This window comes from Felis catus, chromosome F1 (assembly GCF_018350175.1).
Source record: "Felis catus isolate Fca126 chromosome F1, F.catus_Fca126_mat1.0, whole genome shotgun sequence".
Lineage (NCBI taxonomy): Eukaryota > Metazoa > Chordata > Mammalia > Carnivora > Felidae > Felis > Felis catus.
Genome location: NC_058384.1, coordinates 9549017 through 9571120, shown reverse-complemented (window position 1 = coordinate 9571120; position 22104 = coordinate 9549017). Strand labels below are relative to the sequence as shown.

General features: G+C 40.7%; 2 protein-coding genes across 3 annotated transcripts in view; one reads left to right on the top strand and one right to left on the bottom strand.

Moving 5' to 3' along the window:
- POGK (pogo transposable element derived with KRAB domain) overlaps positions 1-14177 on the bottom strand; it is a 35110-nt gene extending 20933 nt beyond the window's left edge. The window contains exons 1-2 of one of the 2 annotated variants that reach the window (XM_045048719.1): positions 13686-14177; positions 13161-13235 (exon numbers count right to left, since the gene is read on the bottom strand). In XM_045048719.1, the coding sequence (XP_044904654.1) occupies positions 13161-13235; positions 13686-13693 (83 nt within the window). In that variant the 5' untranslated portion in view covers positions 13694-14177. The remainder of the gene's footprint in view (positions 1-13160; positions 13236-13685) is intronic. The other variant, XM_045048718.1, reaches the window with a different exon arrangement.
- The window catches only part of FMN2 (formin 2), a 492613-nt gene continuing 481422 nt past the window's right edge, over positions 10914-22104 (top strand). Inside the window, exons 1-3 of the mRNA XM_045048716.1 lie at positions 10914-12674; positions 13455-13520; positions 18524-18613. The gene's annotated coding sequence lies outside the window, so the exon portion shown is untranslated. The remainder of the gene's footprint in view (positions 12675-13454; positions 13521-18523; positions 18614-22104) is intronic.

Sequence of the window (22104 nt, the reverse complement as noted above, 5' to 3'; positions counted from 1 at the left end):
TCGTGCAATTTTGATTGGGATTGCATTGAATGTGTAGATTGGTTTGGGTAGTATTGACATTTTAACAGTATTCTTCCAATCCATGAGCATGGAATGTTTTTCCATTTCTTTGTATCTTCTTCAATTTCCTTCATAAGCTTTCTATAGTTTTCAGCATACAGATCTTTTACATCTTTGGTTAGGTTTATTCCTAGGTATTTTATGCTTCTTGGTACAATTGTGAATGGGATCAGTTTCTTTGTCTTTCTGTTGCTTCATTATTAGTGTATAAGAATGCAACTGATTTCTGTACATTAATTTTGTATCCTGAGACTTTGCTGAATTCATGTATCAGTTTTAGCAGACTTTTGGTGGAGTCTATTGGGTTTTTTATCTATAATATCATGTCATCTGCAAAAAGTGAAAGCTTGACTTCATCTTTGCCAATTTTGATGCCTTTGATTTCCTTTTGTTGTCTGATTGCTGATGCTAGAACTTCCAATATTATGTTAAACAACAGCGGTGAGAGTGGACATCCCTGTCATGTTCCTGATCTCAGGGGGAAAGCTCTCAGTTTTTCCCCATTGAGGATGATATTAGCTGTGGGCTTTTCATAAATGGCTTTTATGATGTTTAAGTATGTTCATTCTATCCCGACTTTCTCAAGGGTTTTTATTAGGAAAGGATACTGTGGCAATGCAAGCTGGTGCAGCCACTCTGGAAAACTGTATGGAGGTTCCTCAAAAAACTAAAACTAGAAATAGAACTACCCTATGACCCAGCAATCACACTACTAGGTATTTATCCAAGGGATACAGGTGTGCTGTTTCAAAGGGACACATGCACCCTCATGTTTATAGCAGCACTATCAACAATAGCCAAAGTATGGAAAGAGCCCAAATGTCCATCAGTGGATGAATGGATAAAGAAGATGTTGTATATATATATATATATATATATATATATATATATATATATACACAATGGAGTATTACTTGGCAATCAAAAAGAATGAAATCTTGCCATTTGCAACTACGTGGATGGAACTGGAGGGTATTATGTTAAGTGAAATCACAAAAATCATATGACTTCACTCATATGAGGACTTGAAGAGACAAAACAGATGGACATAAGGTAAGGGAAACAAAAATAATATAAAAACAGGGAGGGGGACAAAACAGAAGAGACTCATAAATATGGAGAACAAACTGAGGGTTTCTGGAGGGGCTTTGGGGGGGTGGGCTAAATGGGTAAGGGCCACTAAGGAACCTACTCCTGAAATCATTGTTGCACTATATGCTAATTTGGATGTAAATTTTAAAAAATTAAAAATAAAAAAGAAAGAGAAAGAAAGAAAGGAAGGAAGGAAGGAAGAATGCTGAATTTTGTCAAATGCTTTTTCTGCATCGATTGACAGGATCGTATGGTTCTTATCTTTTCTTTTATTAATGTGTTGTATCACACACATTGATTTGCAAATGTTGAACCAGCCCTGCAGCCCAGGAATGAATCCCACTTGATCATAGTGAATGATTCTTTTTATATGCTGTTGAATTCGATTTGCTAGCGTCTTGTTGAGAATTTTTGCATCCATATTTATCAGGGATATTGGCCTGTAGTTCTCTTTTTTTGCTGGGTCTCTGTCTGGTTTGGGAATCAAAGTAAAGCTGGCTTCATAGAATGAGTCTGGAAGTTTTCCTCCCTTTTCTATTTCTTGGAACAGCTTGAGAAGGATAGGTATTTTCTCTGCTTTAAATGTCTGGTAGAATTCCCCAGGGAAGCCATCTGGTCCTGGACTCTTATTTGTTGGGAGATTTTTGATAACTGATTCAATTTCTTTGCTGGTTATGGGTCTGTTCAAGTTTTCTATTTCTTCCTGTTTGAGTTTTGGAAGTGTGTGGGTGGTTAGGAATTTGTCCATTTCTTCCAGGTTGTCCATTTTGTTGGCATATAATTTTTCATAGTATTCCCTGATAATTGCTTGTATTTCTGAGGGATTGGTTGTAATAATTCCATTTTCATCCATGATTTTATCTATTTGTGTCATCTCCCTTTTCTTTTTGAGAAGCCTGGCTAAAGGCTTATCAATTTTGTTTTTTCAAAAAACCAACTCTTGGTTTCATTGATCTACTCTACAATTTTTTTTTAGATTCTATATTGTTTATTTCTGCTCTGATCTTTATTATTTCTCTTCTTCTGCTGGGTTTGGGGTGTCTTTGCTGTTCTGCTTCTATTTCCTTTAGGTGTGCTGTTAGATTTTTGTATTTGGAATTTTTCTTGTTTCTTCAGATAGGCCTGGATTGCAATGTATTTTCCTTTCAGGACTGCCTTCACTGCATCCCAAAGCACTTGGATTGTTGTATTTTCATTTTCATTTGTTTCCATATATTTTTAAATTTCTTCTCTAATTGCCTGGTTGACCCATTCATTCTTTAGTAGGGTGTTCTTTAACCTCTGTGCTTTTGGAGGTTTTCCAGACTTTTTCCTGTGGTTGATTTCAAGTTTCATAGCATTGTGGTCTGTAAGTGTGCATGGCTGATCTCAATTCTTTTATACTTATGAAGGGCTGTTTTGTGACTCAGTATGTGATCTATCTTGGAGAATGTTCCATGTGCACTTGAGAAGAAACTATATTCTGTTGCTTTGGGATGCAGAGTTCTAAATATATCTGTCAAGTCCATCTGATCCAATGTATCATTCAGGGCCCTTGTTTCTTTATTGATTCTGTGTCTAGATGATCTATCCATTGTTATAAGTGGGGTATTAAACTCCCCTGCAATTACCACATTCTTATCAATAAGGTTGCTTATGTTTGTGATTGTTTTATATATATTTGGGGGCTCCTGTATTTGGTGCACATTTATACTTGGTAGCTCTTCCTGATGGATAGACTCTATAATTATTTTATAATGCCCTTCTTCATCTCTTGTTATAGCCTTTAATTTAAAGTCTATTTTGTCTGATATAAGTATGGCTACTTCAGCTTTCTTTTGATTTCTAGTAGCATGGTAGATGGTTCTCCATCCCCTCACCTTCAATTTGAAGGTGTCCTCACGTCTAAAATGAGTCTCTTGTGGACAGCAAATAGATGGGTCTTGGGTTTTTTTTTTTCCATTCTGGTACCCTATGTCTTTTGGTTGGAGCATTTAATCCACTTACATTCAGTGTTATTATCGAAAGATATGGGTTTAGAGTCATTGTGATGTCTGTAGGTTTCATGCTTGTAGTGATGTCTCTGGTACTTTGTGGTCCTTGCAACATTTCACTCACAGGGTCCCCCTTAGGATCTCTTGTAGGGCTGATTTAGTGGTGATGAATTCCTTCAGTTTTTGTTTGTTTGGGAACACCTTTATCTCTCCTTCTATTCTGAATGACAGGCTTGCTGGGTAAAGGATTCTTGACTGCATATTTTTTTCTGTTCATCACATTGAAGATTTCCTGCCACTCCTTTCTGACCTGCCAAACGTCAGTAGATAGGTCTGCTACTATCCTTATGTGTCTACCTTTGTAAGTTAGGGCCTGTTTATCTCTATCTGCTTTCAGAATTCTCTCTTTATCCTCATATTTTGCCAGTTTCACTATGATATGTCATGCAGAAGATCGATTCAAGTTATGTCTGAAGGGAGTTCTCTGTGCCTCTTGGATTTCAATGTCTGTTTCCTTCCCTAGATCAGGGAAGTTCTCAGCTATGATTTGTTCAAGTACACCTCCAGCCCCTTTCTCTCTCTCTTCACAGATATTGTTCCATTTGGTTGCATCACCTAGTTCTCTAATTCTCCCCTCATACTCCTGAATTTTTTAAATCTTTTTCTCAGCTTCCTTTTTTCCATAATTTTATCATCAAATTCACTTATTCTCTCCTCTGCCTCTTCAATTGGTGCTATGGCCACCTCCATCTTATTTTGTACCTCATTTATAGCATTTTTTAATTGCTAATGACTATTTTTTAGTCCCTTGATCTCTGTAGCAATAGATTCTCTGCTGTGCTCTATGCCTTTTGCAAGCCCAGTGATTAATTTTATGACTATTATTCTAAATTCTTGTTCCATTATATTGTTTAAATCAGTTTTGAGCAATTCATTAGCTGTCACTACTTCCTGGAGTTTCTTTTGAGGAGAATTCTTCCATTTCATCATTTTGGGTAGTCCCTGTGGTAGCTCCAAACTGCAGGGCACATCCCCTGTGCTGTCTGGAGAGACTTGTGTTGGTGGGTGAGGTCACAGTCAGATCTGATGTCTGGCCCCAGCCCACCGCTGGGGCCACAGTCAAACTGGTGTGTACCTTGTCTTCCCCTCTCCCAGGGGCAGGACTCACTGTGGAATGGTGTGGCCCCTGTCTGGGCTACTTGCACACTGCCAGGCTTGTGGTGCTGCTTCGATGGGATCTGGCCAAGGGCGTATTAGATGGGGTGGATCCACAAGGTGCACAGGGGCGAGAGGGGGCAGGCTTAGCTCACTTTGCCATTGGTGGTCCCCTTTGGGAGGGGCCCTACAGCACCTGGAGGAAGGCAGGCCCGTTGGAGGGATGGATCCACAGAAGCACAGCGTTGGGCGTTTGCGCAGTGCAAGCAAGTTCGGTGATGGGAACTGGTTCCCTTTTGAATTTCTGCCGGGGGATGGGAGAGAGAAATGGCGCTAGCCATCTCCTTTGTTCCCCCACTGAGCTGAGCTCTGTCTTCCGGGGCTCAACAATTCTCCCTCCCTGCGTCCTCTCACCCTCCCAGCTCTCTGAGAGCAGAGCTGTTGACTTTTAACATTCCAGATGTCAAGTCCCACTGGCTGCCAGAACTCATGCAGTCCGACCCCTCTGCTTTTGCAAGCCAGACTTTGGGGGCTCTGCCTTGCCAGGCGGGCTGCCCCTCCACTGCCCTGGCTCCCTCTTGCCAGTGCGTGTAGCATGCCCCGCCTCTCCACCCTTCCTACCCTCTTCCATGGGCCTCTTGTCTATGCTTGGCTCTGGAGAGTCCATACTGCTAGTCTTCTGATGGTTTTCTGGGTTATTTAGGCAGATGTGGGTGAAATCTAAGCGATCAGCAGGATGAAGTGAGCCCAGCGTCCTCCTACACCGCCATCTTCCTTCACTCAGACTACACTGAGCCTGGTGGGCATGATCTGGCGGGTTGAGCTTAAATTCTGCTGCCTTCTTGCTGCCTCTGGAGGTGGTGGATAAGCCATTCCTGGATTTTGGATCCTAGCTCCAAATCTTTGGCATTATGCATTTTCAGACTTTATATGAGCTTCTCCCTACCCGCTCCCACCTCCGGCCTCCTCCCCTGACTGGTTCCAGAAACGAACCGGAGTGGGACTGGGTCTGGGGTTGGAAAGGATCTGACTTAGAAAACAGTACTGAATCAAAAATCAGGCTGGGCACACCTTCAAAACCAGACTGGGTCCAGGGGCAGACTGGGTCCATCTTCCATGATGACATTTATATGAAAAGGGGCAGGGAGATGAAGAGCATGTCTGAGCAGTCACTTTCCAATAACATCTCCACACACTGAAAAGGAGAGCCTGGAGTTTTGTCTCTACCACAGGGATGCTTTTTCTTTCACTCCACTCACTTCCTGTTGGCAAGGTTTCTGAAAAGAAGTCCAACGTAATTCTTAGCCTTGTTTCCATATAGGAAAGGTATTTTTATTACCCTGGCTTCTTTCAAGATTTTCTGTTTGTTTTTGATCTTATGTTGTTTGAATATTATATTCCTTGGTGTATATTTTTGGGTATTTGCCTGTGTGGTATTTTCTTAGCTTCCTAGATCTGTGATTGGTATCAGTCATTAACTTTGGGAAATTCTCAGCTATAATTACTTCAATATTTCTTCTTTTCTTTTCTTTGTCTCTTCTGGTATTTCCATTATGGGTATGTTACACCATTTGTAATTTTCTCATAGTTCTGTGTTTGTTTTCCTGTTTTTTGTTGGTATTTGTGTTTTAGTTTGGGAAGTTTCTATTGACATATCTTCAAGCTCATTGATTCTTTCCTTGGCTGTGTCTAGTCTACTGATGAGCCCAGCAAAACATTCTTCATTTCTGTGGCAGTGCTTTTGATTTCTAGAATTTCTTTTTGATTCTTTCTTAGCATCTCCATCTCTCTACTGACATTACCCATCTGTTCTTGCATATTATACACCTTTTACACTAAGGCCCTCAACATAATAATTGTAGTTATTTTAACTTCCCAGTTTGGTAATTCCAAAATCTCTGCCATATCTGAGTCTGGCTCTAATGTTTATTTTGTCTCTTCAAACGGTGATTTTTTTTTTTTTTTTTTGGCCTTTTAGCATACCTTATAATTTTTGTTAGAAGCCATACATAAGCTCTTGGGTAAAAGGATTGTTTGGGGGGCTAGGAGTTAGGCTGTGTTTACTCTTTGCTATAGGTGAGGCTAAAATTTCTTCCAGTGTCTTTGTTTTTGTGTCCCTTGTTGTCTTTGGATATTCTTAGAGACTCTTATAGTTCTTTTAGCTTATAGTTCTTTTTAGCTCCAAGCCCCTGTTATTATACTGGAGCCCCATTTATATGTTGGTAAACTATTGGGGGAGGAGCAACATACTATAATCTATGATTAGGTCTTAGTGTTTTAGCAAACCTGTGTCTCTGATTCTCAGGTTCCTCCCTCTTCCCCTTTAAATGAGACTGGAACAGGGGGCTGAAATTGGGTATTTCCCCTCCCCCAATTTGCTCCGAGAAGCTCAATTTGCTTAAAATCTGGTAAAACAGTTTCCCTTGAAGGCAAGCCTTTGTCAAGGAGAACAGAGCACTCTGGGCTTATTTTTAATTTTTTGTTGTTTTAAGAGAGAGAGAGAGTGCATGAGTCAGGGAGAGGGGCAGAGTGAAAGAGAGAATCTTAAGCAGGCTTCGTGCTCAGAGTGGAGCCTGAGACGGGGCTGGAACCCACAACCCTGGGATCGTGACCTGAGCCGAAATCAAGAGTCAGTTCTTCAACCGACTGAGCTGCTCAGGTGCCCCTGGGCTTATTTGTAAATGGCGACTTTCCCCCTTCCCCTGTATGAAATACAAGGGGATTTTTCTTCCATATTCACCCTGAGAACCTGGTGGAGTTTCTGGACATAAAACTCAGGAAAGTTGGGTGGGGGGAATGTTTAGATCTCAAGCCAGACGAGGCACAGTCTCCAGTAGTCAATTGTCCTTTATGTGTTCCTACCAGGCACCAACTGTGGCTTTTGCTCCTGGTAAACTATGATTCTTTGTATTTGCCTGGCTCTCTAGTTTTTTTTGGGGGGGGAGGTGACAATTTTTCTTGTAACCTCAATTCCTTGATTGAGGGACTGGTTGATTTTTCAGTTTGTTTGGCTTTTTATTTTCTTTTTGTGAGGATAGGAGTGGTTACTTCCAAACTCTTTACATGTCAGACCAGAGAGACTTTAAACAGAGTTGGGGATAAGGGTCCAGCACCTCTCTTACTTTACCTTCCTCCTCGGGGCTGGCCCAGGTCAAGAGCTCATTTTCATTTACACTGGGTGGGAGTTGAGAGGACAGCTCAATAGAGCCCATTCATAGTGGTTCTTCCTAATCTCTCAGCTTATTGTCACGCCTACAACCCACTCTCTTCTATAATATTCATTGATTGCTCCTAGTCTCAGCCTGAGATGACTCAAAACCAAATCTAACATAACAATCTTGTCAATATTTAAAAGCTTCTGTCTCATTTCTTTTCAAAACATTTCAGTGTTTATTTATTTATTTATTTTTAATTTTTTTTTCAACGTTTTTTATTTATTTTTGGGACAGAGAGAGACAGAGCATGAACGGGGGAGGGGCAGAGAGAGAGGGAGACACAGAATCGGAAACAGGCTCCAGGCTCCGAGCCATCAGCCCAGAGCCCGACGCGGGGCTCGAACTCACGGACCGCGAGATCGTGACCTGGCTGAAGTCGGACGCTTAACCGACTGAGCCACCCAGGCACCCCAGTGTTTATTTATTTTTTGAGAGAGATTGACAGAGTGTGAGCAGCGGAGGGGCAGAGATGGAGGGAGACACAGAATCCCAAGCAGGCTCCAGGCTCTGAGCTGTCGGCACAGAGCTCGACTCAGGGCTTGAAATCACAGACCACAAGATCATGCCCTGAGCCGAAGTGGGAAACTTAACTGACTCAGCCATCTGGGTGCCCCTGTTCTGTCTCTTTAAGTCTTCGCTAAATATTCCTGTTTTCTTCAAGACTTCCTTATAGGGCATGGTTTCAGGTTTCTTGTCCATTGAGGTTACTTATGATATATTTCAGTTCAGAGTTTTTCTCAGATCTTTGTAATACCATATTTCTTTTTTTAAATGTTTATTTATTTATTGAGAGAAATAGTGGGGGGGGGAGGGGCAGAGAGAGACAGAGAGAGAGAATCTCAAGCAGGTTCTCCACTGTCAACACAGAGCCCAATGTGGGGCTCAAACCCACAAACCAGGGGATCATGACCTGAGCTGAAGTCAAGAGTCAGACTCTTTACCAAATGAGCCACCCAGGAGCACCCCCCTTTAAGTTTATTTATTTATTTTGAAAGAGAGAGAGAGAGTGGGCGAGGGGTAGAGAGAGAGAGAGAGAGAATCTGAAGGAGGCTCACCACATGGTCAGCACAGGCCCCAATGCAGGGCTCGAACCCACAAACTATTGGATCAATAACATCATAATTCTTTTTTTTAATTTTTTAAAAAAAATTTGTAATGTTTTTATTTTTGAGAGAGAGAGAGAGGGAGAGAGAGAGAATGCAAGCAGGGGAGGGGCAGAAAGAGGGAGACACAGAATCTGAAGCAGGCTCCAGACTCTGAGCTGTCGGCACAGAGCCCAATGCAGGGCTTGAACCCACGGATGGTGAGATCGTGACCTGAACTGAAGTCAGATGCTCAACAGACTAAGCCACCCAGGCACCCCAATAATACCATAGTTCTTAAAGTAATTTTCCCACATCTATTTTTGGATGTATTTTTCCTGTCTTCTTTTTTTTACAGAGAAACCTCTTTATTGGAAAGGAAGAAACAAACTAGTTCTTCAACAGAAAAAAGTTTTCTCTTAGCAGAGAAGAGTACATCAAATTTCTCATGTGTCTTACAAGGAACGCTGAATAATAGATAGAGAACATCATTGTTTGAGAAAATGTAGTCTCAAAATTCAAATGCTGTCGTAGTCAGCTTTTGCTGCACAACGACAAGATGTGAGCAGAGAATTGACCTGTGCTTGCACTGTGGGACTTGCCTCGGATGCTCTGGTGGATGGACATGCAGGGTTTCCCCTGGGGAGCTGCTTCTTGGGCCGGATCTCCAGACAACAGCATGTGCAGCAGACCTTAGCCCAACCTGTAGCTTGAACTAAGCCCAACATACCCGCTGCCTGAAGCAGAGTTGCCACTGTAGCCTAGGCTACATCATCTGATCCATAGTTAACCTAAAGACAGATGAACACAAAAACAAATACTTGTATTATAAGCCACCGGATTTTTAGGGCTGGGATGAACCTGAAGAATCAGTTACCCAGAGGAAGCGCTTCATGACAGATCCCTGGAGCATAAGTGGTAAGCCCCACCCTGCAAGCACATGTCAGTCCTCTGCTCATACTATGTTCATTAACATCCTGTTAGTCAAGATAAGTCCAATGGCCATGCCCAACATCTACAGCTGGAGAAATACACTCTGTGCACCATGGCATCATGGTAAAAGTGTTGTCTCAGTCTGCTCAGGCTGCCTTAACAAAATACCATAGTTTGGGTGGCTTAAACAGCAGACATTTGTTTCTCACATCTCACTTTTCTGGGAGCTGGGAAATCCAAGATAAAGGTGCTGGAAAAAGAAATTTCATTTAGAGGCCTTTTCTCGTGGCTTGTAGGTGACTGCATCTCGCCACGTGCTCACGTGGACTTTCGTTAGTGCTGCACGTGGAAAGAGAGAGCTCTCTCTCATCCTCTTATTATAAGGCCACTAATCCTATTGGATTAGGGACCCACCTTTATGACTTCGTTTAACTTTACCTCCCAAAGAACCTGTTCCAAATACAGTCATATTGCTGGTTAGCACTTCAACATATGAATTTTGAAGGGCCACAATTCAGTCCATAGTAAATGTCAACATATACTGCTATGACAAGGGAGCAAATAATTAGAACCAATAATTCAGCCTACAAAATTATTCACAACCCTCCTTCCTGCAGAATACACTCACACCCATTCCAAATGCCCCACCCCCACCCCCGCTGAAGTTTTATGTGATTACAACATCATGTCTGCTTGGTCAGGAGGCCTATGAACTAAGAAGGCAAGTTATCTCCTCTCCACCCCAGCATCCTTTAAATAGAGTTATGGCACAGGGATGGGATGACCAAAATCAACATTTAGATTTGAAAAGGGAGAAGAATGGGAGACTGAGCAGCCATATGCATAGCCATTCTGAAAGACAACCGGGCAAGTGTCAGGTTCTTCTGCCCTAGGGGGCCCTGAGCCTCTTCCTAGGAGTGGCTCCAAAGTTCATTGTTCTTCACCACTGTGGCTCTACACTCTAGGAAGTCTTTTCATTTTCCAGTATTTTCCTTAGCTTCTTCTGAAGAGGCCATACGGGAATAATGTGCCTTTCTTGGGGGGCAGAGTAGCTTTCTCAATCAGCTCCTTGCCTTTAAAAGACAGAAGCCCAGAAGATCCTTTTTTATCTTGAAGAGTCAGATTGTTTGTTTTGTTTTGTTTTTTAAAAAAACTTTTTTTTTCCAACGTTTATTTATTTATTTTTTGGGGACAGAGAGAGACAGAGCATGAACGGGGGAGGGGCAGAGAGAGAGGGAGACACAGAATCGGAAACAGGCTCCAGGCTCTGAGCCATCAGCCCGGAGCCCGACGCGGGGCTCGAACTCACGGACCGCGAGATCGTGACCTGGCTGAAGTCGGACGCTTAACCGACTGCGCCACCCAGGCGCCCCTTGTTTTGTTTTTTTTAATCGTCCAGGTTTGATATGTGCGGGACACTTTTTGTCAATACAGCTCTCTTAATAACATTGTGAGTTTTACAAGCATTTGATTACAATTCATATCATGTTTCCAGAAAGCCATGTTTGCTAGTCTTTTTGGTAAGACAAGGTCACAAGGTTGCTTGCCTTGTGACCTAAATTTTCTGATGGATCTAAGAGTTGCTATTGTCAGTTTATCCAGTTTTTTTCTTGGGAAAATGGGAATGACCCTTTCTAAGCTCTTTACCTGTCAGGACAGAAACTACTTTTTTTATTTGGGAAAAAAAAAACCCCACTTTGCTCATGGAAAAGAATAAAAATCACTTGAAATCCTCCTCACACACATGTAACTATTGGATGTGGTTGTTTCTTACGGAAGGTTGTGGGAATCACATCAAAATGTAACTCAGTGTGAAGATGATTCAGTAAGGTGATAAAGGAATCATGTGTACCATTTATCCATTAAGTGTCCGAATCCTTTTTTTAAGATTTTATTTTTAAGCAATCTGTACACCCAACACGGGGCTTGAACTTACAACCGTGAGATCAACAGTCGCAAGGTCCACTATCTGAGCCAGCCAGGCACCCCTAGGTGTCCAAATCTTGTTCTAAGGAGTGAATTTAGAGATTTTGGAGGAGTATATGGAAGCTTATTTGTTGGTCTTTTCTCTGAATATCATTTTCCCCAGCCTAGCTTTTGCTAGGAACTAGAAAAGACACAATTTTCTAATGAGAGATGGAAATGCTAGTGTCTTATATTGATGACTGGAAGATTCCATATGCTTTGGAATTCACATCAGCAGGAGGAGGGTTGATATCCAATTATAAAATTACCAAAAAAACCCCAAAACAAAACAAAACAAAAAAAGCCCACCCTGAATAGAAGAACACCTGTACACAAAGGCAGACTTTTCTGGATCAGTTTTAGATCAGTTTCAGCACATGCTTGGTGGAACCCTTAAAGTTCTAAACCTCAAGCATGGTGGAATAATTTTGGCCATGAAAAACTTTAAAGCAGATGTTAACAGTTGCCTTACAAAGATTATAGGAAAATAATGGTCCCATGAATCATCTATTGAGTCATTTTTATCAGAATAAAAGCATGTTTCAAGATTTCTCTTAAAAAAAAAAAAAAACTCTATGTCATGTCTCCCTCCATGTACCTTTTCTTTGCTCTCTTCCCACAAAACTCTTTGAGTTGTTGATTCCCATTATCTCCTATGTCTCTTTCCATCGTCCTCTTGAGCACTTTCCAATCATGTTTTCTCCCCACAACAGAACTTGTCAAGGACATCAATAATGTCTATGTCGCTAAATTAAATGACCAATTCTCAAACTGAATCTTATATGACTATGGTAGCATGTTACATTACTGCCACCACTCCCCACCCCCACCTCCCAACAAATCATGGCTCTCAGGATTCACCCATGTGGTCCTTTCCATATCAACTCTGGATTTGGACATGGGGTTTATTTTGACCAATGGAACGTCAGTAAATCTGAAGCAAGCAGAGGCTTGATAAGCACTTGTACATTGGTACTTGCTCTCTTGAGTCCTGTTGCCAAGGAAACAATTATGTGCTATCCTGCTAGTGGGATGATGTGAAGGAGGATCAAAGTGCACAACCTAAACTGACCACCAGATCTGTGGATGAGGCCCTTAGAAACTAAGTGCCAGCTCCCAGCCAAACTGTTGTCTAACTGCTCACGTGACCCCAAGCAAGGCCATCAGATGTGCTGCCTAGGAGTGGTGTCAGCATCATGGTAGTGTAGACATTTCTTCTTTTTACTCTCCCTTTTAAACTCTGAAACATACAACTATCCATGAACAAAAGTACTTGTGTAGGTGTTGTGGGATTTAGCACCTTATGCCAAGGGATCTGGGAAGAATTATGTACACCTGTGTAGCCAGTAATAGTTGAATAGACCTTGGTATGGGCCATAAAATCAGGGAAGCCAGCCAGCCTGCTCAGACCCCTCAAAGCGTGGTTGGGAAGAAACTTGGAGAGGGGCGCCTGGGTGGCACAGTCGGTTAAGCGTCCGACTTCAGCCAGGTCACGATCTCACGGTCTGTGAGTTCGAGCCCCGCGTCGGACTCTGGGCTGATGGCTCAGAGCCTGGAGCCTGTTTCCAATTCTGTGTCTCCCTCTCTCTCTGCCCCTCCCCCATTCATGCTCTGTCTCTCTCTGTCCCAAAAATAAATAAATGTTGAAAAAAAAATTTAAAAAAAGAAACTTGGAGAGTACTGACCTGAGTAGATACCCATGCATGGGAAAGAATTTGCAGAAGTCCAGCCCTCCCAAGGGAAGATTCCAACACACCATTCTAGAGAAAAAATAAGAGTTTGGTCACAGTGGAGGTGGTAGTAAGAAAAACTTTCCCAGTGTGTCCCCTTGCCCCACTTCCCCAGAGAACGCTGCACCCAGGCTGATGTATCCAGCAGCTGCTAAATCTCTCTTAGGGGAAAAAGATAACACTGAGTGAGGGCCCACTACCCTAGCTGCACAAGAAGTGACTGCAGAAACCTGTTGTTTTTCCCCACAGCACCCAGTGTATCTGATGTGAGACATCCATGATTGGGGGAAGAGAGAAGATTGGGGCAAGAGGCAGGTAAGAGACTGCATTCCTGCTTGACTGCTGTCTTCAGGAAATCCATTCACAAACCTCTGGGAATACCATATCCAGGAATCTCTCTATCAGATGCACAGGCACCCACAATGCCCCAAGTGCTAACCCACACCTCTTCCCATTGTGTGGCCAGCTCCTTGTACTCACTTCCACATGTGGCATCAAGGGAGAGCTCCCTGTAGGCAGTGAGCAATCAGAAAACCAGCCACTGTCTGTGAGCAAAGGAACCTCAAGCTTGAGCTGTAGTGCCATCTTCTGGAAAATGAAGAGGTTTCTAGTAGTAAGAACCAGAGAAGACATAAAATGTTAAGAATCCTGCCACAAGAGGGAGCAAGAAAAGTTGAGCAGATGTACCAATACAAAGAGATTAAACCCCAAATAATAACAACAGCATACTCCATCTGAAAGCAACTGGCAGAGATTTAAGGACGCATTTGCTACTTTAATGCAAAAAGAGTAATGCAGAACTACAAGAAACATGAAAAATCAGAGAAACATATAACCACAAAAAGAAAATAATAATTCTCTAATAACTGAGCTCAAAGGCACAGAATTTTGTGACCTAGCTGATAAAAAATTCAAAACAGCTTTTTTGAACAAACTCAACAGGCCATCAGAAAATGCAGACAATTTAACACATTCTCAAAAAAGTGATCAAAATTAAATTTATTCCAAAGAGAAAAAATAATAATAATAAAGAGCCAAACAGAGATTCTGGAGCTGAAGAACTCAATGAATGAGATGAAAACTGCAATAGAGATCATCTGCAGTGAGTAGAACAAGTGGAAGGCAGCATAAATGAGTTAGAAGGTAGGAATTTTGAAATAACCCAGTTAGAAGTGAACTACAACAAAAAAAGAATGAGAAAGAGTGAGAAAAGCCTAGTGTGATCTACGAGATCCATAAAAAAAAAAAAAAAAAGGAAAATTGGGATTTCAGGAGAAGAAGAAATCAGAAAATGATTTAAAGAAATAATAACTGAGAACTTCTCAAACCTGGAGAGAATTGAACATCTAAATATGTGAAGCTAATAGATCACTTTATTATCTTAGTGCAAAACACCCTTCTCCAAGACATATTACAATAAAACTGTCAAAAATCAAGGGTAAAGAAAGAATTCTAAAGGCAGCTAGAGAAAAAAGATTGTAACCTACAAAGGAACTCTCATTAGGCTATCAACAGATTCTCAGCAGAAATCCTACAGGCCAGGAGAGAGTAGAATGGCATAATCAAAATGTTGAAAGAAAAACGTTGCTAGCCAAGAATTCGCTATCTGGCAGTTATCCTTCAGGAGATATAAGGAGAAATAAAGAATCTCTTAGACAAACAAAAGCTGAGTGAGTTCACCACACTAGACTTGCCTTGCAAGAAATGCCAAAAGGAGTTCTTCAAGCTAAAATCAAAAGAAGCTAATCAGCAACACAAAAACATAAAAAAGTATATGACACACTGGTAAAGGTAAATATATAGTCAGACCTAGGAAACTTTACATATACAATAGGATAATGTGTTAGCCACTTAACTCTAGTACAAAGGCCAAAGGATAAGAGTATTAAAAATAATTGTAGCTACTATAATGTGTTAAAGAATATACAATATTAATAGAAGATAATAAAGACATTAGTAATATGAACAGGTGGGAGTAAAATGATGATCAAAGTTAAGTTGCTATCAGCTTTAAATGGACTGTTTTATCTATGAGATATCTTATGTAAGCTCCATGGTAACCACAAAACAAAACTAAGAGCAGATGCACGAAAGATAAAGAAAAGGGAAATAGAGCATACCACCATGGAAAATCACCAATTTGCAAAGGTAGGCAGGAATAAAGGGAAAAAGAAGCAATGGAAATACAAAACAACTACAAAACAGCAAACTGGCATTAATAATCCCTCACAGGTCAATAATAACTAAATATAAATGGCATGAATTCATCAATCAAAAGGCATAAAGTGGCTATATGGATTTAAAAAAATAAGACTCAGATGTATGCTGCCTACAAGAAGCTCAATTCAGTTTTAAAGACACACGTAGGCTCAAAGTGAAAAAATGGAAAAAGGTATTTCAGGCTAGTGGAAACCAAAAGAAAGTGCGGATAGTTATACTCATATGAGACAAGATAGGCTTTAAGGCAAAAATCATAACTAGAGACAAAGAAGGCCATTATATAGTGATAAACAGATCAATGTATCAAGAAGATATAACAATTGTACATATATATGTACCCAACATTGGAGAACCTAAATATATTAAACAAATACTAACAGATCTAAAGGGAGAAATGGACAATACGATAATAGTAGGCGACTTCAATAGCCCTCTTTCAGCAATGGATAGATTATCCAGACATAAAATCAACAAGGTAATGGTGGACTTGAACCTTACCTTAGACCAAACGGACTTAAACATTTATAGAACATTCCATTCAGAAGAGCAGAATACCTGCTCTCAGGTATTCAGAAGAACATTCCATTCAGAAGAGCATATAGAACATTCCATTCAGAAGAGCAGAATACCTCTTCTTCTCAAGTGTACATGAAACATCCTTCAGGATAGACCATATGATATGACACACAACAAACCTTCCCAAATTTAAGATGACTGGAATCATATCAAGTAAATTTTCCAACTACAAAGATATGAAACTAGAAATCAACCACAAAGGAAAACTGGAAAATCTACAAATATGTGGAAAATAACACATGCCTAAATAAAGAAGGAGTCAAAGAAGAAATAAAAAATGAAATAAAAAATATCTTGAAAAAAATGAAAATGGAAACACAACATAACAAAAATTTATGGGATGCTACCAAAGCAGGTTTGAGAGGGAAGTTTATAGCAATAAATGTGTTTATTAAGAAAATGATAAGATCTCAAATAAGCAACCTAATTTTACACCTCGAGGAACTAGAAAAAAAAAGAACAAATTAAGCACAAAGTTGGGAGAAGGAAGGAAGGAAATAACAAAGATCAAAGTGGAAAATAATAAAATAGAGACCAGAAAAATAATAGAAAAAAATCAACAAAGCTAAGAGCTGTTTTTTAAATTAATTAATTAATTAATTAATTAATTAAAGGACCACTTCCTTTTAGAACAAACAATCCTAAAATTTGTATGGAACCACAAAAGACCCCGAATAGCCAAAATAATGTTGAAGAAGAAAACCAAAGCAGGAGGCATCACAATCCCAGATTTTAGCCTCTACTACAAAGCTGTAATCATCAACACAGTATTGGCACAAAAACAGACACATAGACCAGTGGGATAGAATACAGACCCCAGCATTGGACCCAGAAATATATGGCCAACTAATCTTTGACAAAGCAGGAAAGAGTATCCAGTGGAAAAAAGACAGTCTCTTTAGCAAATGGTGCTGGGAGAACTGGACAGCAACATGCAGGAGAAGGAAACTGGACCGCTTTCTTACACCATACACAAAAATAAACTCAAAATGGATGAAGGACCTGAATGTGAGACAAGAAACCATCAAAACTCTAGAGGAGAGGGGCGCCTGGGTGGCGCAGTCGGTTAAGCGCCGACTTCAGCCAGGTCACCATCTCGCGGTCCGTGAGTTCGAGCCCCGCGTCAGGCTCTGGGCTGATGGCTCAGAGCCTGGAGCCTGTTTCCGATTCTGTGTCTCCCTCTCTCTCTGCCCCTCCCCCGTTCATGCTCTGTCTCTCTCTGTCCCAAAAATAAAAACGTTGAAAAAAAATTAAAAAAAAAAAAACTCTAGAGGAGAAAACAGAAAAAACCTCTTTGACCTCAGCTGCAGCAATTTCTTACTTGACATATCTCCAAAGGCAAGGGAATTAAAAGCAAAAATGAACTCTTGGGACCTCATCAAGATAAAAAGCTTCTGCACTGCAAAGGAAACAATCAACAAAACTAAAAGGCAACTGACAGAATGGGAAAAGGTATTTGCAAATGACATATCAGATAAAGGGTTAGTACCCGAAACCTAAAAAGAACACACCAAACTCCACACCCCAAAAATAAATAATCCAGTGAAGAAATGGGCAGAAGACATGAATAGACACTTTTCCAAAGAAGACATCCAGATGATCAACAGACACATAAAACGATGCTCAATGTCACTCCTCATCAGGGAAATACAAATCAAAGCCACATTGAGATACCACCTCACACCAGTTAGAGTCACTAAAATGAACAAATCAGGAAACTACAGATGCTGGTGAGGATGTGGAGAAATGTGAACCCTCTTGCACTGTTGGTGGGAATGCAAACTGGTGCAGCCACTCTGGAAAACAGTGTGGGGGTCCTTAAAAAATTAAAAATAGATCTACCCTATGACCCAGCAATAGCACTGCTAAGAATTTACCCAAGGCATAGAGGAGTGCTGATTCATAGGGGCACATGTACCCCTATGTGTATAAAAATGCAATAATAGCTAAATTATGGAAAAAGCCTAAATGCCCCTCAATCAATGAATGGATAAAGACGATGTGGCTTATATAGACAATGGAATACTACTTGGCAATGAGAAATAACAAAATCATGCCATTTGCAGCAACATGGATGGAACTGGAGGGTATTATGCTAAGTGAAATAAGTCAGTCACAGAAAGACAGATATCATATGCTTTCACTCATATGTGGATCTTGAGAAACTTAACAGAAGACCATGGGGGAAGGGAAGGGGGAAAAATAGTTGCAGAGAGGGAGGGAGGCAAACCATAAGAAATTCTTAAATACAGAGAACAAACTGAGGGTGGATGGGGGAGGGGTGGGGGAGGGGGCAAACGGGTGATGGGCATGGAGGAGGGCACTTGTTGGGATGAGCACTGGATGTTGTATGTAAGCCAATTTGACAATAAATTATATTAAAAGACGATTAAAAAAAAGATGTGCATTTGGTTTTTATATTCTCTATTTACAATCTGATTTAAAATCTGATTGTTTTGCAGCATGATTCCATACAAATTTAAACACATAGGGACAAATTACTCTTTGTTTTATGTCTTCAGCTGCTGTGGACATTATAGTAACATATTTGACTAAAGTGGGAAGCCCTCCAGAGGTTGAGCTTTGAGTAATTCTGTGTGATCTCCAAACAGGTAACTGATATCTGACAGAAAGATAGAAATATCTAAATTCACGTGAAAGACAGTCTGTCATTTGTAGTTCCTGGATTTTTTCAAATCCTACTATCACCTAGAAACGATGACTTGAATATTTTGAAACATGTCTGATTAGAAAATGCCGTAAAGAAACATGGAAACTTCACGATAACACATCTGCTCTCATTCCCCCCCTTTTATTCTAAATATTTGAGAGACAGACATTTGATTTCATTCTGTTACTGCTGAAATATAAGCATAGGGGCGCCTGGGTGGCGCAGTCGGTTAAGCGTCCGACTTCAGCCAGGTCACGATCTCGCGGTCCCTGAGTTTGAGCCTCGCATCAGGCCCCAGGCTGATGGCTCGGAGCCTGGAGCCTGTTTCCGATTCTGTGTTTCCCTCTCTCTCTGCCCCTCCCCCGTTCATGCTCTGTCTCTCTCTGTCCCAAAAATAAATAAAAAACATTGAAAAAAAATTAAAATAAAAAAAATGAAATATAAGCATAAAAACAAAATAAAAACAAGCATTCTTGGAATAAGAGAGTCCATCACAATAATTCATTAGGCATTTTTTTCCTTTTTTTTTTTTTTTTTTTTTGTTTAAGTGCTCTTTGGAATATGTTCAACAGTGATGCCTCCACTTTGCTTTTTCAGGATTACTTTGGCTATTCCGGGTCTTTTGTGATTCCATACAAATTTTAGGATTGTTTGTTCTACCTCTATGAAAGATGCTGGTGGTATTTTGATATGGATTGCTTAAATATGTAGATTGCTTTGGGTAGTTAAGACATTTTAACAATGTTGGTACTTCCAATCCATGAGCTGGGAATGTTTTCCCATTTCTTTGTGTCCTCTTCCATTTCCTTCATAAGTTTTCAGAGTACAGATCTTATACCTCTTTGGTTAGGTTGATTTCCAGGTATCTTATGAGTTTGGGTGCAATTGTAATGGCATCAGTGTATTGATTTCTTTTTCTGGGGGGGTGGGGATGGCCTAGATAGGTGATGGGTGTTGAGGAGGGAACTTGTTATGATGAGAACTGGGTGTTGTATGTAAGTGATGAATCACTGAATTCTAACCCTGAAACCAATATTGCACTGTATGTTAGCTAACAAGAATTTAAACAAACATTTGGGGAAAAAATAGAAAAAAGTGAGCGGATTATTATTATTATTATTATTATTATTAATTTTTGCTATTTTTACACCTCCATTTTGACTCTGCTATCCTGACTCAGACATTTTATCTTGGAGAACTTTGATCACACACACAAAAAACACATAGGGACACATTTATGCTTAAGAAACATTGGTTCTGTGCCTAAGAAACATTGAAATCAGAAATATATTAACATACAATTTTTGTGGATAAAGTGTTTTCCAGGGAAAAACAGTAAAACATTTTAATTACTTGATCAATAAAAAAATATATAGCTCAACATACCAGTTCTAGTTTATCTGCATTTATTTTATAATTATTTTTTCAGGACAAATTCATTTTGATGTAAATGCCTGGATGTTTTATCCACACTGTAATGCACTAAGTGTAGATTCTGTTATTTTAAGTTTTAAAAAAGGAAATCCTATACTAAGATGTTAGAGCCAGGAGATCAATAATATGCTAGCCATGTCCTGGTTTCGTTTATATGAAAAAGAAACACATATGTATCTGTTTGTGCACTAGTATTTTGACATCTACTACAGGTGCCCAAATATAACCCTAACCAAAGCAAGAACTTTACCATTAGAACACTGTGTGACTTTAGAAAGGATATATGTCCTTCTGAAGGACAGATCTCTGGATGCCTAGCAGCAGAGGCAGGTATAAAAGCGTATTGTATGATTCTGAGACATAGGGTTTCTTCCTGGTTGATATCCATGCCCTCTCTCTACAGGGAACAGTGGGTGGTACTGTGGTGGGGTGGTTGCTTAAAACCTACTTTCAACAAGTAAAGAGTCTTTGCTGCATTGCTATGCCTCATAAGGCAGGGAGCACATTGGTGCACTGGAGTTAGTGATGTCCTGCCTACCTGGTGGTGGAGACAGACCTGATCTTTCTTCATTGGCTTCAAACATTTGCCTGTTTTATGCAGGTTTTGATGCCTGTATAAAGTAAACCAGTACACTTTATACCTATATACAGGTGTGGTTGAGCACTTCCCGCCTCTTCCAGTGATAATGGAGTCTGACGTCACACCCTCTTGAGAACTGGCTTTTGTAGTTATGTATCCAATCTCTCATTGTACAATGGGGTGACAGATCTTACCAAGAGAATAGGACTGGATCAGATCACAGGAGGTGGGAGGAGTCCAGAGGGTAAGGCTGGGCTCTGCCATTTTAGGCCACGGCTCAACCGCCTCCCATCATGTTTGCTTTAGAAATGAGAGACTCTAATATTCTGGGAGGAATCATGCCTACTTGCTCTCCATTTGGGGTCATTTTACTGTCCAAATCCCTACATGTGCACTGGCACACACATACTGAAAGTGTGTTCAAGAAAGAGTGGACACCGGGGAAATGACAAGAGAGAAATAGTAAAGAGGTTAGCGTGGGCTCTGTCATGGGGCAGCAGCATCCATTTTCATAGCTGCATGCTCAAATGTCCAAAGATAGGCAAGGAATGCTTGAAGTTCATAGGTTTCTGCTGGATGCAGGACTATCCTTGGCCCAGCCTCCAGAGGAAAGGACTAGAGTACTGCATTCAAACTCTGTGGGCACCTGGAATTATGACTAACTCCCCTTAGTTTAGATAATAGCTACAGAAGAAAAGGCTTCCGTGTTCTCCTGTATAGTGTTGTGTTACCTGTGGTTTTCTTCAGAGTTCCATATAATCATAAAGTGTCAATTGGCCTTGGCTCTCCATCAGTGACTCACTGCGTTTATACTTTTCTGGAAGCCTTTTAGAGCCTAGAGAGGCTTGGGGATTTAGGTTGGTGAAGACTTGGGATAGGGAAAGACACGTCAGGACACTATACACTGACTATAGAGTCCACGTAAAATAACAGTTCTTGCTAGACCCCCAGGGTCTTCATTTGGAAATGGGGGGGGGGCGGTCATTGTCCTGGCTGACATGAGGATGCCTCACGAGTAAAAAGTATACACTGGGACTAGGACGAGAAAGGTAATGGCAGAATCCTGGGATCCCTTGCACAGCTCTGGAGGCTGTAGGTCCTGAGATTTACCCTGGGACCTTATAGGACCACTGCCTTCATGGCGGCCACATAAAGGTGATGATTTTGTTTGAAAATCTTCATGCCTGTGGCTCCAGTGCTATTGCTGGACGCCAGGAAACAGGCAGCCTCCTGTGTCCGTGGTTCCCACTGAGTTTTGCTGGAGGAAGTGAACCAGGGAAAGTTCATGCAGAGATAATTCTGGATTCCTCCTGCCTCAGACGTAATTTGGATCTCCTATTACCAACAATTATCTCCATAGAATAAGCAGTTCAAAATCTAGATGGAGTGCTCCATGATCCTTCTGTTTATTCATTCAG